This window comes from Lichenostomus cassidix, chromosome 2 (assembly GCF_008360975.1).
Source record: "Lichenostomus cassidix isolate B80296 chromosome 2, HeHo_3.0, whole genome shotgun sequence".
Taxonomy (NCBI): Eukaryota; Metazoa; Chordata; class Aves; order Passeriformes; family Meliphagidae; genus Lichenostomus; species Lichenostomus cassidix.
The window spans coordinates 49,414,740-49,432,794 of NC_139482.1; the positions used below are offsets into that span (position 1 = coordinate 49,414,740).

Consider the following 18,055-nt stretch of genomic DNA (forward strand, 5'->3'; position numbering starts at 1 on the left):
GGTTGAAGCCCTGGACCATGACTTGCTTGGACTTCTTGGTAGCCTGATCCTTCTCAGGATTTATGGACTGAAACATGGACCCCTCTCTCGCTGCTGCTAAATGCTATCTTTATGTCTTATCTTAGTACAGTGAGAAGAAACCACCTCCCAGAGCTGGGACTTGACTGAGCGAAAGCTCAGGTAGCACCACGTTGTCTTTCTCCATCTCATGCTCGTCCACCAGGCAAACCCCAAACCTACCCTGCAGACAGACAGTATTTGTAAAGGAGAAAATAACCCCTTGGCTGAAGGAAAGAAGGGATGGCAAAGGGAAAAGTGAGCAAGTTCTCCCATTTTGGGTTTGTTTGGTGGTGGCATTTTTTCCTTCCCCAAAACAATCAGAAATGTTGCCAGGGATAAAATAGACACCAATCCAGTATGAATTGAGCTGATACCAACTCAGTGTATGAGCTGCTGAATCATTTAAAGCCAAATACCTCAAATTAAAATATGAACCACGAAAGGTTAGAAAGTAATTCTTGTCCTTCTCAATTTCTGCCCAGATGGAAGAAGGTATAGAAAAAACAACAGGACGAAAGCAACAGTTTCAATGGAAAAAGGCAATGTGCATCTCTTTACAACATACAACCCAAATTAAAATTTTCAGTGTAAAAAACCCCCACCTAAAATCCCTCCCTCCATTTTACTGAAAAACCAAAACTTTAGATTCCCATAAGGCAAGAAAGGTTTTGTTTATTTACTCCAGTCTTCATTAAGAAGAAAAGTAAACAACATAATCTTTAGGAATGGTCCTACTGACATTTTTGTACCCAGAATCTGCTACAATAATTTCTTGCAAAGTGAAGTTCTGTTTCTGTAGACAGTATAAAACATCATAGGCTAAAACATTTTACAACAAAAGCCAACATGAAATAATTTCTCTTTGAGGACATACCTTTTCTTTAATAAAGAGTCACAGTATCGTGCCAGTAGCTCTGGGGATTTACTGGATGATTGAGCCATTTTCGTCACTGCATTATTATTTATAAATCGACCGCAAGCCTATAAATCACAAAAGACAGTGAAATTTTGGGACACAATTTTTTTTATTTTGCATGGAAACAAAAAAATATTCCAGCATCTGCCAGTACATGCACTTACTTTGTCTAGTGCAGCCACAAAGCCAGCATCGTTGTTGAACGCAGACATGACTAAAGCATTGTATTTCTTGTGGACATCCAACACTGTCTGTACATACATTTTTGGATCCTGAAAAAAAAAAAATAAGGACTTTGCAAACTGTCGATGTTTTGTTTTCTACTTTCTCCAAAATGGAGCTATTCAGTGGCCCAAGAAAATTTGTGTGGGGAAAGTCTACAAAGTATTAGAAATGTTTAAAAGGTAAACTACTACCCAGACTGGTTCAGGTCTCATGTCCAGGACTGACTGATGTTAGCACAAGCTTTCATTTACAGCAACCAGAGTGCAGAGTGTACACATCATACAGTACAAAATACAACAAAATATTTACTCAACCACTGCAAACATTTTCAAAGACTTAAGCTTATTTCAAATCACACCTGAGGGAGCTGGACAATCACAAAATGGCAGTTACTATAGAGGAAAATCTTTTTAGTAAGAATGTAACTGGTGTATATCCAATAGGCACAACTTAGTACAGAGGCCTCATTCATTGGCAGTTCTTAAAAATTACCAGCTTAACACCCAGTGGCAGCCAAATGCCAATAAACAAAGTTTATTGCACTTAGACTGAGTTCTATGTGTAGTTAGTGATCTTTGCATGTCAGTAAAAATGGAGTGGAGTCAGAGTGAGGACAATGATGGGCAAGCAATTCATCACCCACACAGCACAGCTACTTATACAACAGACTAAAAAGGCTAGAAGTCTTCAATTTGGAGATCACAAGGTCTTGTAGGCAAAAAATGGCCAATGGGCTGTGGAATATAGGTCGGGTTTTATCACAATCCTGGAAAACAATTCCTGTTGCCACTAAAAACAGACCTAGACTATGTGGACCACCAATCTAATGCCATGTCTGAGATAAAAAACTGAGATTACTGAGAACTTTGGAGATAAGAAATGCAAGTGGATATAATAGGCATTCAAAAAGTATCTGCTGATTATAAGGACTAAAAATCCAAACCAAACCAAAGGCACATAAAGCAGCAAATCTTCTGACTGAAGAGCAGTCTTGTCAGTACACTTAACAGAGACTAGAGCACAACTCATTCTGCAGTAAAAATCTAAAGTAGGTGAGATGAGTCAGGCTGGTATGACTATTTCTCTGCACTGACTGCAAAGAAAGTGAGAGGCATTTGCTCAGCTGATTATCTGTTTAGACACAGTACAGGTAAATGAAGCGGGGAAGAATCAGTCCCACCTAAGTGTGATAAAAGGCTACCAAGGCAATGATGAACAGCAATACAATGGTGTGAAGGATACTGCAAGAAGAGTCAGGATGGCTCCCAAGAGAAATGGCCAGAGGTATTGCTATGAAGAACAAACGTGTGGTATAAGAAAAGGAATAAAAAAGATGAGGAAACATGAAAGTGTCAGAGGCATGAAGAGTTTTGTAAATGGCTGGAGTCAAAAGAACTAATACATACAAATCTTGGGCCTCCCTTCTCTGAAAGATGAAATAATTCCTGGAGAAATAGCTTTCATTTTTTCTCCAGTAAATTCTTCAAGGCCTAAACAGAAAAAAACCTCGAGAGTGATGACCACCAGGGTGATGTGTCAAGAATGGAGCAGATCTAATGTCAAAATTTAAGGTGACATCTACAGCTGAAGGAATCAGCTGAAGATTCCTAAACTCGCTTCATGATTACTTCATTATTCATTAAAGATCAACACTGATAAAAAGCTACACACTTAAAATTGCGGAAGTGAACAACTGACACTACATCCTTCAATACAGATTACTGCTTTAGCGTGAAGCAATTTCAAGAATTTCTCAGGACAGCAAGAGGTTAAAATGAACTTTATCAAAACTCAAAAGTTAATCACAGAATCATAGAGTATCCTGAATTGGAAGGGACCCACAAGGATCATCGAAGTCCAACTCCTGACCCTGCACAGCAGCATCCTAAGAATCACACTGATGATGTTATCATCAGTGACAATGCCTGAGAGCATTGTCCAAGTACTTCTTGAATTCACTTTAAACAAAATTTACCAGAATCTATATTCTACCCTGATTTTGCTTTGTGCAATGTCTCATTCTTTTCTTCTCCAGAAAACATCATATTGTCTAAAGAGAAGAAGGTCAGCAAAGGTTTAAACAACTTTATGTTGTCAAGATGTAACTCTAATCAATACAAAACTAAGTTTGAAATTACAATTATGGGATAAAAATAAAAAAAGTAGCCTTTCCAAAGATGTGACCTCGTACTTATATTGTGACATTTCCAACCATTTCAGTTCCTTCTTCTTCCATTTCTCATGCTTTTCCAAACAGAATAAAGACATTATAAAATAACTCAAACCAACGGAAGTTTTCTCTAGACAGTCCCATCCAAGTCAGAATTCCTTAACATGATGAAATAAAACACAGTTGACTAGAGATAATGCTTCTTGAAACAGTGGACTTTCAGATGCATTTGTATTGTTAGTGTTGGGTGTTGTATTTGCACAGACAGCTTTCCAAGCAGCATGACATCCTGACAGAGAGTAAAAACTCAGAAGGAAACTCACCTTCTCCCCCACAAAAAAAACAAACCCCCCATCCCAACTCCCCCTGACCCCAAATCAAACAAAAAACCCACACCTAAATCCCCCCAAAATTCCAAGAGTACTAACAAAGGGATCTCAGTTTTGTTTTAAGCCTACCGTCAACATTTGAGAATTGCCTAATCCTTACAGGTTAAATTAGTAAGAGGGAAAACAAGCAAACTGGAAGCTTCATCAGGAAGCATTCACTGTTCTCTAAAGTAAACCTGGCAGCAACCACACACAGACTTGTTTTGACGGGATACTTGCATTTAGTGCAGCCTCTCCGCATTTCTCAATTGCAGCTAGACCCTGATTATGGATGTGGGTTTCCAAAAGTTTTTTCAGCTCTCCAAGGCCATCCTGGATTCGAGATACAAGGTTATACATGCGACCCAAGTCTGTAAAAGACAAAACAAAAAGAAAAAAAAAAGAAAAGCTAACATCTCCCATTTGTAATGGCTATGACTCCAATTTCTCATATACAAGTTGTCAATAGGAGCTAAACATCCACTGTCAACAAAAACACACATGCAATTGCTCCCGTAAAAAGCCCAAGAAAACTAGAGCAAACAATTATATAGTACAGCAAACCTTTGCACTCACCTAGAAAGATAACATAGCTGAAGAGAAAACATTCTGTTATATTAAGGTCTAATTTTTAGTTTCACAATGCAACAAATCTCAAGAACAAAAAAAACACCATTCAAACAGCAGAAAATTTACTTCTGATTTTTAGTTTTCATAGGTTTAAAGCAATGATTTAAAAACAGTGTTAAACCTCTCTTATTTAAATAATATTATGAAGTACTGCTATGAATTAGAGACTTATTAATGTTACTGCTGGCTGTGGTACAAGTACTACATTTTCTAGCAGACCACTGTCCTTCAAATCTTATTCTGAACAGGACAGTTCTCAAGAGATCTAACACTACTTGTAGCCCTTTGTATATAAACACTACTACTTTGGGCAGCACCAGTGGTTAAGAGCTGGAAATTTAAGGCAAAATGTTATGTATTGATATGACCTTAGCAGATAAATTGAAACATTATAAATGAAATTTCCTTCAATAAAACACTGTCAGTAAAAGACATCTCTTTAAAAATAAAAAGTAGAAGTAACTGATTACCAGTAGAAATAATAGTATCTGAAAGAAAAAAAAGGTTCTGAAAAGCATTACAATAGAACTAATAAGGGTAAAAATAAACTGGATGTCATTTCATGTATGTTAACGCTTCATATTAAAATGTCATCAGCTTTCAGCCAAGACTTTCCAAATCAATTAGCAATTTGGAAAGTGTAACACTGAAGAGGGTTTTGGTTTTTATTATTTAGTTTCAACAGGATAGATACTTTGTATTTTCTGAGTGCAGACCTTAAAAAAAAAAAAGCAAACTTTGAATTGGCCATAAACCAGGTACACAAACCTACAAGTCACCTCTTGCAATCTTGCCCTCACTGAACAGGCACTCCAGTGAAACAGTAAACAATCAAATTATTTACTGTAAACTAAAGAGGATATTTCACCTTGTGGAACCCATCTTAAGGCTGACAGTTGCATCTAGCTCTTCTGAAGTGTAAGGACTTCCCTGAGCAGCTTGTAAGCAATTTATTACCCCCACAGAATTATCAGATTAAACAAAACAGAGCAATCAATGAGCTGGTGCTCCACCTAACTCTGAAATACAACACACAGAATTTGATGCCTTTTAATAGTGAAGGGATGACATTTCAATTCAGTTAGGTTTCTGTATAACACTTTCCTTTCCTTAAAAATTTGTCAAGCTTAAAGTTGCGGATTTGAAAACAAAACATGCTTTTTCTCTCTATGAAAACCACTGCAACCCGATGTTAACTTTTGTAAGAACATAAGAATACCCTACAGAATTTTAGACAAAATGTAGGAAAATAATGCCATGCATAGATACAATAAGCTGCTGCTAAATCTACCCACAAAAAGGGTTCACAGGATGGTCTACCAGGATTTCTGTGTTAGGTGAAATAAGGAAGAGATGCTACAAAGCCGCAAGGAAGATTTGCATGGTAATTCTGCCTACATCATTACAGCTTCTCCCAATAAACCTAATTGTTTCCTATAGGTATCATACTGATATGAGTAGGTAACATGATTAATGTGTCCCACAACCTTTATAACCAGTTTATACATTAGTTGCACAATGTGATTAAAAAGTTACAGAACACCAACAGGAGTAAGCCTTTAATATGACAAGCCCTATGTAATATAGTTTGCATGGGAGGACCTCAAAACCAGTGTACTTTCAAGAGCAAAGCAATAAATATTTTAATCAAGAGCAACCTTTTATTGTAAGTTTAGGATAGTCTACCAAACGCTATGTTAGTATATGACAAATTTGAGAATGCACTGATTACAGTGATTAAAAAGTGAATTATCAGACTAATCTTGAAACTTCATGCATCTTAAAAAGGGCCAGGGAACTGCTACAATTTGCATAAGTGAAGCCCGATAACAGAAGAGAAAATATTTTGAAAAAGAAGGAAAAAAAAAAAAATATCAAGCATTTTAAAAAAAGTCTAGCCAATCTTAGAAATAACCTACAAGAAAGTAAACCCAAAGACTCATAACTACACAGGACCCAAGATCCAAGATACTTCTTTTCTTTTTCACCCTGACAAACTTATGGAATTGCATCACTATGGTAAGTGATTGCACTAAGGGCTCACATAACCCATGAGCTTGATTAAGTAGGAGGAAAAAAGAAAACTCTGCAAAGACATCCTGACTTCAGAAAAAACTTTCTTGTTTGTTCTATTGCTATTTCAATTGACAGAAGTCATTTATAAAGTCATTTCACAAATCAACACCCATCAAAATCTCTTCCAATTACAGAGTAAATATTGACAAACATTAACAACATCTGATTCAAATACTGGTACAGATTATTTACATTTGAATCAGCTAACTTCTGACCTACTAATCATGCTGAATTGCCCTTTTTAATTTTGAAGCATCTCTTAGTTATCAACATATTATAGTAATAATTCATAGTTGCTATTTAAAGACTGATATACAATGAGACAGCCATAGTTACAATTTAAAACTCTCAAACGAACAGTATCATCATTAGCAGCTTAACCACAGTATCTTTTACATTCTGCCACTTTCTTAGGAGCAGTATTTCAGCTATACAGCCTTACTCTGACTTGAAATACAGATCTAATTAACTCCCCAACTCAGAAATCAGAATCATCATTCATCCTTATCTGCATGACCCACAGGAATTAGTTCTGGCTGTTATTTTGTGCTCTATATTAACTCCTGAAGAAACTCATACAAACCAACACAACTGACAATTCTTTAAAGATACCTAAACGCTTATTTCAGAGTAAGTGCTGAAGAAGTCTTTATTCTACGTATTCTCTATAACAATATAAACTTCATCCATTAGCAACTCTTAGGAATCATTTTCACAGCTAAAATTAAACTCATTAATTAATGATTTCTACCCTTTCTTTGTGGTCTATATGCAATATTATGTATTTTATATAGTCTATTTTAAAAGCTACTTATTTGCTTCTATTCCTCTTTTAACATTTCCTATCCATACTTCTAAACACTTTGGATTTTAAAATTCTCAGTGGTGACTCAGCAAGATCCATGGAATAAACAGAAACATCTGGAAAGAGTACTGGTCTGTTTTTTGCCTCCCATCTCTCTCACACAAACTTCAGCTTTTGCTGGAAGGATGGCTCAAGTGCTTTTGAAACTCTTCCAGCCACATTAAGAGAAATCAAACTAGTGCTGTCCAGCCTCAATATCTGGGATTGGGATAGGATCCTTGAGGTGTATCAGCAGCCATTCCAATTTCATCAAAACCTGTTTGTCCATCAGTTTAGTGACTATCTTTTCTCTTAATCTATTTCCTGAATGAATGACATTTAAGCAGCACTAGATTTTACATTACTCACAAATCATCAGGGAGGAGAGCTGTAAGCCTAAAGCCAGTGTTTGAACCTCCTTACCTTCATTTTTGTCAGCATCCAACAAATTCTGAAATTCTGTATGAAATATCTCCAGGTGTTTTTCGATAAGTACTTGCTCACACTTTCGTGCTAACTCATCTTGTGTGCTCTCATGGAGATACACCTGAACTCTACGCTGCTCCTCAAGAAGACGAGCTTCGGCCTACAGAACACAGAGATAAACATGAAATCTTCATGCAAGGCAGAATCCAGCAGCAGAAAACAGATGACTGTTCAGTAAATTAATCTAGAAAACAACAACAAGCAAACCTCTCTCTAGTTTGGTGTTATGGACCCCTACTTAAGCAGTTATTTTTCTGGGAATCATAATACACATTTGGAATTGATGCTTATGTTGACAAAAATATTATATACTGTTTAAATGGTGGGGGAGAATCACAGCAAGACTGTTTTCCTGTTGCTTCTGAATAAGAAGTTTACAGATGGAAATCTGCTGTCAGAAGAAGAGAAAGCCACTGACATGAGATGTTGGCAGTTTTAGAATCAGCAAGCTCTCCAGCTACAGAAGCAGTTTTGCTTAAGACAAACATTAATGTATTTCATGGTTCCACAAAACTAAAAGGCAGGAAACTACAATTTAACACTATACCCATGACAAATTTATTTGAATATTCTCATCTACATTCTTACACGGAAAAGCTTCCCAATAAATGACAATCATTTAAATTATACTAGCATTTGATTTGATATGCGAAATGCTACATATGCATATCTTCCTGGTAAACTAAAATTCTAAATGTCACTCAAGGAATAAAACTTATGCCAAAATGTAAAACTGAAATTGTTTACATAACAACTACCTCTATTTTGTTTGCAAAAGTGTTAAGGATTCCAGTTACAAACCATTTGTAACTGCAGCACATTATTAGGGATAAAGTATGTATGTTCTCTTGTCAGCCCAAATTATTTAAATTAACAACGTCACCAAGAAAATGAAATTAGGTGAATTCATTTCCCAAGTATGCCAGAATATCAGATAAGCATAAAAGATCATATTCCAGACAATAAAAAAGGAACAGTTACAGTGCAAGTGCACTCCATCATACACAGAAGGCTTTAAATCATTTCAGCCACTGTTAGCTTCACTCATACTGTAATGATTTTGCACTTAGCTCTTGTGAAATGTGAAATTGTCTCCTAGAGCTACACCAGTACTGATCAAAATACAGGAAATTAAATCAGCAGTTTGAGAAGGGATATAATCTTCAGCTCCAGAGTATTTGCCAGTTTCTTACCAGTAAGGAATAACAACCAAGTTCCTTACTGACAGCAAATAGCAGCAAATCTTTCTTACAAACTTTGAGAACTGGAATCAGACTAGCAGGACTACTTATCCTTTATTTAACCAATTCTGTATTTCTGAAGTTTAGGAAATTCTGCCACTTCTAATGCTGCTTCTTAAAAAATCCTTAGACCTTCATTTTTAATGTTAACAGTCAATTCTCACTTTGAGCACTTTTATGAAAAGAAATATTTACTCTGACTTCATGTTTTCCTTATACTCTAACTATTTTGGTGTTCTTTTAACTCTGTTTTCCTTTTAAAGTCACATTTCAGAAACAAGGGAAAAATAATTAGTTAACATAACAGTATCTTCACTTGTTTCAACTATAGAGATCAAAAGTTCAAGACTATATTTCAAGGGACAGTCTTAAGCAATACTGACCTTTTCCCCTATAGCACATCAGGCTATGCCAGCTTTACTCATGAGTTCTGGCCTGAGAAGATAAATTCACAATGCTTCTAAACTCAGCAGGTCTGCCTATATAACTACATACACAGATCCTGGTCCTAGTTAAGATTTCATTGAGTATTCTACAAGACACAACCCCAGTCCTACTATAACATGGTAACACTGATACCATGCTGGTGTGCGTCAGGGTAGTCCAAGGTTTCTTTCTATTCTGCGATGCTGTTTATCGCCAGACAGTGCTCAAAGTACAGTGCTTCAGTGAGAATGTCAAGTGTACTGACAGCAGAGTACTCCGTTCACAGTTCATGCTTCCAACAGATTACTTGTAAGATCTTAAAACCACTAATGTGTAAGGAGATGCCAAGAGTGCCCAAATGGCTTGTATACATCTCTAAAATATTAATTTGAGCACAGACATAAGGCTACACACTTTCTTGCTGAACACTTTTCCTGCTGTCTCTTAAGATTTTATGTGCTTTCAGCTTCAAGCAATGCAAGTTGCTCTTTTGTGGATTTCTGAAGCCTTGATGATTGTTTGGGGTACTAACAAGTTATTTCTACTTGCCAGTAATCTCTAGTTCTTGAAATAGCAATGACCTTCAGACAGCTTTTTACTGTCCTGTACCAAGGAAGTCTGGATGAGCCAGTCATTCAGGTTCTGAATGACTGAAATTTCCTTACTCTCTCTTCATACATATATTAGGATGAAAGTTAAAATAAAAACTTGAAAGGGAAGTAGCAAAAAATAATTAATTCAACCACAGAAACATAAACATGGGTTGGTCTGGTAATTATTGGGCAACTACTAAAGGCACAATTCCTCTTACTGTGTTATTTCTAGGACTTCCCCTCCTACCTTTTTTCCTTTTTGGGTAATTCATTGGCTTTAGTGCCAAGAGTTAAGAAAGGATATGTTCTGTGGTAAAAAGCATTACACAAAGAATACTGCAGGGAGGGATGTGTATCTGCATATTACATACCCAAAAAGCTCTCATTTTTTAACTAGGCTGAGGGGAATAAATAAGCATCGACTCAGAAAGTGAAGATATATGCTGAGAAAAAATTGATAAAGCAGCACTTGTCCAAGATGGAAGATGACCTATCTATTACCAGGTTAGTAAGACTGACCCAATAACCAGGCTAGAAATAGTCAATGTTTATCCTGCTTGCTCTTAGATGCCCTGTCTGGGATCCCCAAAACCAGAGACAAGTTAAGAATTTAAATCTGGCCTCTGTTAATCAGAAGTACTGTGTAGGGGTTCATGACACTAAAATATTCTGAGAGAATTAAAGCCAATTAATGAAGCATTTCCTTAGCCAGCTTGCTCAGGAAGATATTCCAATAAATGTGTCAACACACTGTTCCTTGTACAGGAATGGTAAACTTGTGGGATTATACCAGAATTACTATTTTGGTGACTTGAAGTCTAATAAAATCTGAATTGATTTTAACTTAATCTTCTGTTTTCCCTATTCAGAAAGTTTCAGACTTTCAGTGTACTCACTGAAATGCAGTGAGACGACAAACTTCAGACCAGATAAACACAGAAGCAAATCACTACAGGGAAAAACAGCTAGCTGTTTCAGTAAAATAACCATAATTTTAAGAAACTGATAATAAAAGCCTAGAATTTATATTCCTTTAACTCTAAAAGATATCTGTATCCAGAAAAACAAAAATCACAAAGCAGATTAAGAAACTTACCTTCTTCATGTACTCTGTGACCGGGTTCTGTTGCAAGAATTCAGTACTTTCTCGTGTATAAAATCTCTCTGTGTCAGCAAGAAACTGAGATTCAAAGGATTCTTTATAGACAGTAAGCGTAGGTCCTTTTGCAAATGCATCATCTTCATTCAGCCCCAGCTCCACTACAGGAAAAAACACAACCAAACAGAAAAGACCAAAAAATAACAAAATTGGTTTTTACAAAGCGGTTTCCTGCAAATAAACAAGTACACTCCTTCTAACTTAGATGAAAGCAATCAGTTGGGACTATATCAGCACCACTTTTAAAAATGTACATTGATTTTGCATTAAAAAATTATCAGTACAAGACATTATTAATGTAACCTACACTTTTAGATACATTTTCTAAATGTATTTTAGGATTTGGAAAACTTCACTATCTCAAAAGCTAGTTCAAATTCTCCTTTCATTTTTCACTCTTAGGAGTTCCAGATTATATGCTTTCGTTTTTATTAATTAAACTGGTCAGTAATTTGGAAGGCAATGGTCTCAATATCATGCAAAAAGTAAAACACAACCCCACTCTGCTTAGTAAACTACCGACTTTCCCCACTTCCAGATTTAGCTCCTTAATAACTGATTTGTAAATGATAAACACTCTTGTCTATCAGTTACACTCTCAAGTTTTACAAATATGGTATAATCAACTGTTATTGTATCAAGTGTCAGTACCAATGTGAAGTTAAACAACACATAACTACATTTACGTTACTGTAGGAAAAAAGGTCTTTTCTGGACATCCAAGGAGGTGGGATGTTACTTCTGGGTTCTGATTGGGTGGACAAATTTATTTATTTTTAAAAAAATAATAGAATCTTAAAGAAGTCACATTTACCATAGGATTGTACAACTCCACTGATCAGTCTTGTATTGATAGTTTCACCATTTCTTTCCTTTTCAATCAATTTCAACACTGCATTTGTTACCTTAGAAAATAGGAATTAGAAGTTAAGTCAAGCACAGAGAAAGCAGCTGGTAGATCAAGCACCATATTTAATCAAGAGTGTGTTTCTATATTCAAGAAAAGTCAGGCCCCTTGACAACAATATTTTAGGAGATCTGAACACAAAGTTCATACAAAGCATGATACACCTTCAAGTTAAACAACACAATTATAGTCCAATTAGTGGTGAGGTGTATATGGGTATTTAAGCACTTAATATTTCTTTTTCTTTGATTTCAAAAAATCAAGCCTTCTAAGCAAAACTACTCTTTGGTTTATACCTGAAATACACATAAACTTCGTAGTAGGAGCTGAACTAACCACCTGTTCTTTGGACAACTAATCTGCTGCAACTACTTCATCACGAAGTACTGGTAAGAAGTGAAATCAACATACACATGTACCTAAAAATGGTGATGGAATACCTTGTTTTATATTGTGCTGATTCGCTTATTTTAAACATTTGGCTGACCTGAATCTCCCAGACATCAGTGTAAATCTAACAATTCACAGTAACATTAGGAGAGACCAAAATCCCAGCCTGTCACTATCTTCTCTCATTCAATCTCGACTCCCTAACCTTAAGACATGACTGTCATCAGCCTGTACTCCTGCCTAGCTTAGAAACTGCTGAAGTTGTTGCTTCATTTGAGTCCCCTTAGCTTTCTTTTAATTAAAAAAAAAAAAAAAAAAAAAAAAAAAATCAAGGATCCTCTCAGCACAGAGATAACAGAACAGTCTTGGTATCAAGGTTCAATCACACATGCGCAGGCCTATTCCTTCAAATATTTATCTTTTTTTTAACATCACAAAGCAGAAGTAGAAGGCTCCCTTTTATATTCTGAGTCTGTTCCACGCCTCACCCCCGCTTCCCCCTCCAATACTCCTTGAAGCAGTAATTTCATATATTGTTAGTACAATATATGAAATTAACCCTATAAAATAACACTAGAGTTTTAATATATTTATTTACATACCTGCTTATTTAATGGCCTGAATAAGCAGTCTCTCCAGGTCACCAAGGCAAGCTAAAAGCAAAAGAAGGGAGAAGAAAGACTGAATAAAGAAAATATTTACATACACACATATACATGTAGGGTAACTCTCTTTAAGGAAAGCTGTTGTAGTGTGCTAACTAGTCAGAACTTTTAAAATTGTATTTTGGCACACACATTTCTTAAGCAAAGAGATTGTTTCACACTAAAATTACAAATTGCTTTACTACTAACTTTACTAAGTTGCTCCTTTTTCTAATGGGGATCCACTGACAACTCCATAAACTAACAAAACCCAGAACTGTATTTAACGAGATACTTAAATATTGTTACTTTATAACACCAAGTTATAAAGTTGTTGTAACTACAGAAGTTACTTTGAGAACATACAGCTTTTTTGGTTGGCAGTTTCCCGGCAGACACAGTCCTTTAGCATTAGCCTAGTAAAGTTAAGAGGAAGGGAACTAAGGATACCAACTGTTTTTCTACTGTAAGTAAAGTTATTTTAGTAAAGCAGGAAAATAGCACAGCACTTTCTTAATGTTTCACCAGCAAGGATAGCAATTATCCTTTATTTTAAAAAAACTCTTTTAGTTATCTGAGACACAGAACTTCTGTTAAGTTCTTCTCTTATTTATACTACTTCACATTTAAAAAAATAAAATCAAGATGACATATCAGTCTTTCAGAACTATACCAAAATAACTTACACTACAAACCAAATGTTGTCTGAATCTTAGCAGCTTGGATGCTAAAAAAATTTGTAGAGATGTATTGAAGTCACCAGAAAAAAAATACTATTTACTTCTTCATTGGGTGTTTGAAATACTTGGCCGAATTCTAAGTGGGATGACAAGGCCACACTGAGGCACACAGGCAACAGTGCAAATATTCGGAAACAGACAACCCTCAACAGTCTACTACTGGAAGTCCCAATATGTACAAGGTAGACTGAACATCTCACAGGCAGAAACTCTTGCAATTTTTAGAAATGTTCTGGTGTACAAGTAGGGAAAGAGGGCAGAATACCACTTTGCCCACTTCTTCAAAACTTCTATGAACTTCCTACAAGATTCAAGGAGCAATCTGCAGGATCATAATGCAAACATGGCAGATGGAATGAACAAATTACTCACTTCAAAAAGCTACTTACTGAATAAATCTCATATATTCCTTTACGACCTTCATCACACTCACGACGAACCCAGTGTCGATTGAGGTAGGCACATATCCCATTCAATACTTTGCTTGAAAACCTATAATCTTCCCACTGTTGAGTGTAGAATTTCAGCACACTCTCATCCATCAAATCTTCACCATCCTGAAATTACAAGTTTGCCAGTACTGTTGCGCAGTTTTTAAGGTACAACCAAGGTGTTTAAGGGTACACAAGCTGACTGTGCAATAAATCTACACTATGCAATGTATTTACAGGAAACATAGTGTTAAAGCATTTAGTTCCACATTAATAAAACAAAAAGCCAGTATGAGATTTTGAAATTAAAAGGCCGGGAAAAATGCACAGTACAGATAAAGCTCCAGAAGACTTCCTGTCCGTCTTGATGCAAGACAAAATCCAGCTCTATTAGTAGTTTATTTATTAAACTAAAATAAAGGCTACCATCAGGCATTTTCAACATGATAGGCATCCATTTTTTCCAGCATCCCTAATCTACCTGTTAATTGCTTGGAAGGTCTAGCTATTCTTGCTCAAGTACAGGACACCTTAAGATGACACATAACATTACTTCTATAAAACACAGGAATGCTGTTTTGGCTTGAAGAGGAAAAGCAGCTCACAGGCATAAACTTAGGGACTGATCTATGTCCAAGGTAAAGCCAACAAAACGTTCTAATGGCTAATGGAGACACAAACACATTTCAGGATCATTCAATTTGCTTCCAGTGGCTGCATACACCTCTAGTAGATCTGTTGATACAGCTTTTCTCACCCCAGTTTATGTTACTTACTACAAGTGCATATCGATCTCATACCCCATCTTACCTTAAGGAGATTTGTCAAGTAGTTCTTCAGAAATTCTTTTAGCCGTTTGTACAACTCCAAGCCAACAAACTGAGCACCTCCAGGTGTCTGGCCCTTTTTCGATTTAGAAGGAGGTACTCCAGCTCCCCGTGCTTGATTAGACTGATGTACACTGGTACAGTAGTTATAAACATGACTGACAGGAAAGTTAAGGAATACATTTGTACCAGCATAAGACATTAAAAATACCATTAAAAACAATGTTAATATCAATAAGCTATTATTTATCCAACTGTGAGTGACTTAAACATAATTCATTACAAGATGCACTAGCCCACATCAAATCAAACCAAAGCTAAGAAAGTCATGTAATTTTCAGCAGTATTATCTGCAGCAGAATTGTGTCAGACTACTGAGGGCACTGCAAGTACTGACCCCAACACTAAATTTATTTAGTACTTACTTAACAAGACCACCAAGAAAATGAAGCAGTGGAATTTGCTGATAAGATTATTTCCAAGGTTTAAATGGAATTTATTTGATCTGTTATATTGGCCTTTTACAAATACATAGCTTTCATTGAAACGGAAAGAAATTTCAACACTAGCCTCAAGCAACATTCAGTAGTTGAAAACACAAGAGAGTATTTTTGCATTCCTTCAAACACTATCCTCTGTAAAAGATTTGGCCACTTTAAACTGGCACGTGGGACAAACCTGGAAAGCAGTAATGGTGAGACACACACACATTTAAATGCACAGCATAAGATAAGATTCACTAAAACCCAGTTTTAGGCTACAAGTTAATCCCAAAATTTCAGTGTAAAATCATCACAGAGTCATAGAATTGATTAGATTAGAAAACTTCTAATAGGAGTCCAACCATAAATATGGCACCACCAAGTCCACCACTAAACCATCTCCCTAATCACCATGTCTAAGGGTCTTTCAAATACCTCCAGAGACATTGATTCCACCACCTACCTGGGCATATTATTCCAAAGCAGGACAATGCTTACAGTGAAGAAATTTTTCCTAATATCCAATCTAAATCTCTTCTGATGCAACTTAGGGCCATTTCCTCTTGTCCTGTTGCTTATTACATGGGAAAAGGGGCCAACCACCACCCGGCTACAGCCTCCTCTCAGGTAGTTGTAGAGAGCAATACAATCTCCCCTGAGCCTCTTTTTCTCCAGGCTAAACACCCCCAGCTCCCTCAGCCTCTCCTCATCAGACTTGTGCTCCAGACCCTTCATCAGCTCCTTTGCCCTTCTCTGGGCACACTCCAGCACCTCCATGCCCTTCCTGTTTTCATGAGCCCAGTACCGGACACAGGATTGAAGGTGGGACCTCATCAGTGCTGAGTATAGCAGGACCATCACTTCCCTGGTCCTGCTGGCCACACTATTGCTGATCCAAGCCAGGATGCCAGTGGCCTTCTTGGCCACCTGAGCACACACTGGCTCATGTTCAGACAGCTGTCAACCAGCACCCCCTTGTCCTTTTCCATGGGGCAGCTTTCCAGTCACTCTTCCCCCAACCTGCAGAACTGCCTGGGGTTGTTGTAGTTGAAGTGCAGCACCCAGCACTTCACCTTGTTGAACTTCATACCACAGGTCTCAGCTCACTGATCCTGCCTCTTCAGATCCCTCTGCACAGCCTTCCCACACTCCACCAGATCAGCAGTCTCACCCAACTTGGTGCCCTCTGTAAACTCACCGAGGGTGATCTTGATCCCCTTGTCTCAGTCACTGCTGAAGAGATTAAACAGAAGTGGCTCCAGCACTGAGCCCTGGGAAGAAGGCTTGTGACTGGCTGCCTGTTTGCTGCATGCATTGACACAGATGCACTTTGGTTGGGCTATTGATCCCACTACTTCTTTTGGGGGGCTAGAAGCCCTAATTTCTGTGTGACCAGGCAATTCTGTGGTTTCTAACACATCAGCGACCCTTTTGTCTTTGCTGCTGCATGGATCTCCATCCCCTACCTCCACTAAGATGTCAGACTGAAGGACCTCACTAACACACCATCACCCAACCATTGGCATGCTGCCCCCTGGTTTTATCATTTTCCCTTTCCAAATTCAGTTCAAAGATCCCTCTAGAAGACCTGGTAACTCTGGTATCTGCAAAGATAGTTTTCCCTTTTTGACACAGGTGTACTGGCTATCACCAGCAGACCTAGTGTCATATAAACCAACCCCTGATCAAAAAAAAAGAAAAATTCTGCCATTGACACCAGGCTCAGAGTCAAGTATTGATCTGCTGGCTCTTCCTGTATCTTCTGTAATCATTCCTCACAACTGGAAAGAGAAAGGAAAAAACTACTTGTGCTTCTGATCTCTTAACCAGTAATCCCAAATCCCTGAAGTGTCTCTTGATTACCTTTAGACTTCCTGTTGCAACTTCACTGCTGTCTACCTGAAAAATCTGAGAAGTGGTCCAGGATAGGAACTTTGCTCTTTACATCTTTAAGCCAGGTATCAGAGAGGTAGCAGACGACCCTAGCAAGTAGCAGCAACATTTCTTCTTCTTATACTAATACAGCCTGGAAGACTTGCCGTAACTGTTAATGTAACATTTCAAAAACACATTCAGTTTTCTGATCTAAAAAATTCATATATTCAGAATTCTTCCAAAGTAGTAAGTGGAAGCGACATTGACCCAAACACTTAAAACAAGAAGGCCTCCTTAAAGAAGCTGCATTCCACAAGCAAGAAAAATAAACTAAGTGGGTACCACCCAAATTGAACTCGATGAGGACTCAGATCTGACAACAAAAATCACCCTAATGACTCACAGAGACAACAATCAGCCAACAGGAATGAAACTACTGAGCACTCACTCTTCTACGGACAGTCCAAGGACAGGCTTTTGAGTCACATCCCTTGTTAGAAAACACTGTATTAACCAATCTAGAAGGTTTAGTTTGCTTCTTTGTTTTAACACAAGTGGACCCAGC

The 18,055-nt window shown here is 37.2% G+C and overlaps 1 protein-coding gene across 2 annotated transcripts in view; it reads right to left on the reverse strand.

Annotated features, from left to right (window-relative positions):
- Window positions 1–18,055, reverse strand: part of CUL1 (cullin 1) — a 53,856-nt gene that overhangs the window by 9,668 nt on the left and 26,133 nt on the right. For both annotated transcript variants that reach the window (XM_085051520.1, XM_085051521.1), the window contains exons 3-11: window positions 15,117–15,291; window positions 14,265–14,432; window positions 13,094–13,144; window positions 12,009–12,099; window positions 11,132–11,295; window positions 7,713–7,875; window positions 3,980–4,110; window positions 1,141–1,248; window positions 935–1,041 (exon numbers count right to left, since the gene is read on the reverse strand). In XM_085051520.1, coding sequence (XP_084907646.1) covers window positions 935–1,041; window positions 1,141–1,248; window positions 3,980–4,110; window positions 7,713–7,875; window positions 11,132–11,295; window positions 12,009–12,099; window positions 13,094–13,144; window positions 14,265–14,432; window positions 15,117–15,291 — 1,158 coding nt within the window. The remainder of the gene's footprint in view (window positions 1–934; window positions 1,042–1,140; window positions 1,249–3,979; window positions 4,111–7,712; window positions 7,876–11,131; window positions 11,296–12,008; window positions 12,100–13,093; window positions 13,145–14,264; window positions 14,433–15,116; window positions 15,292–18,055) is intronic.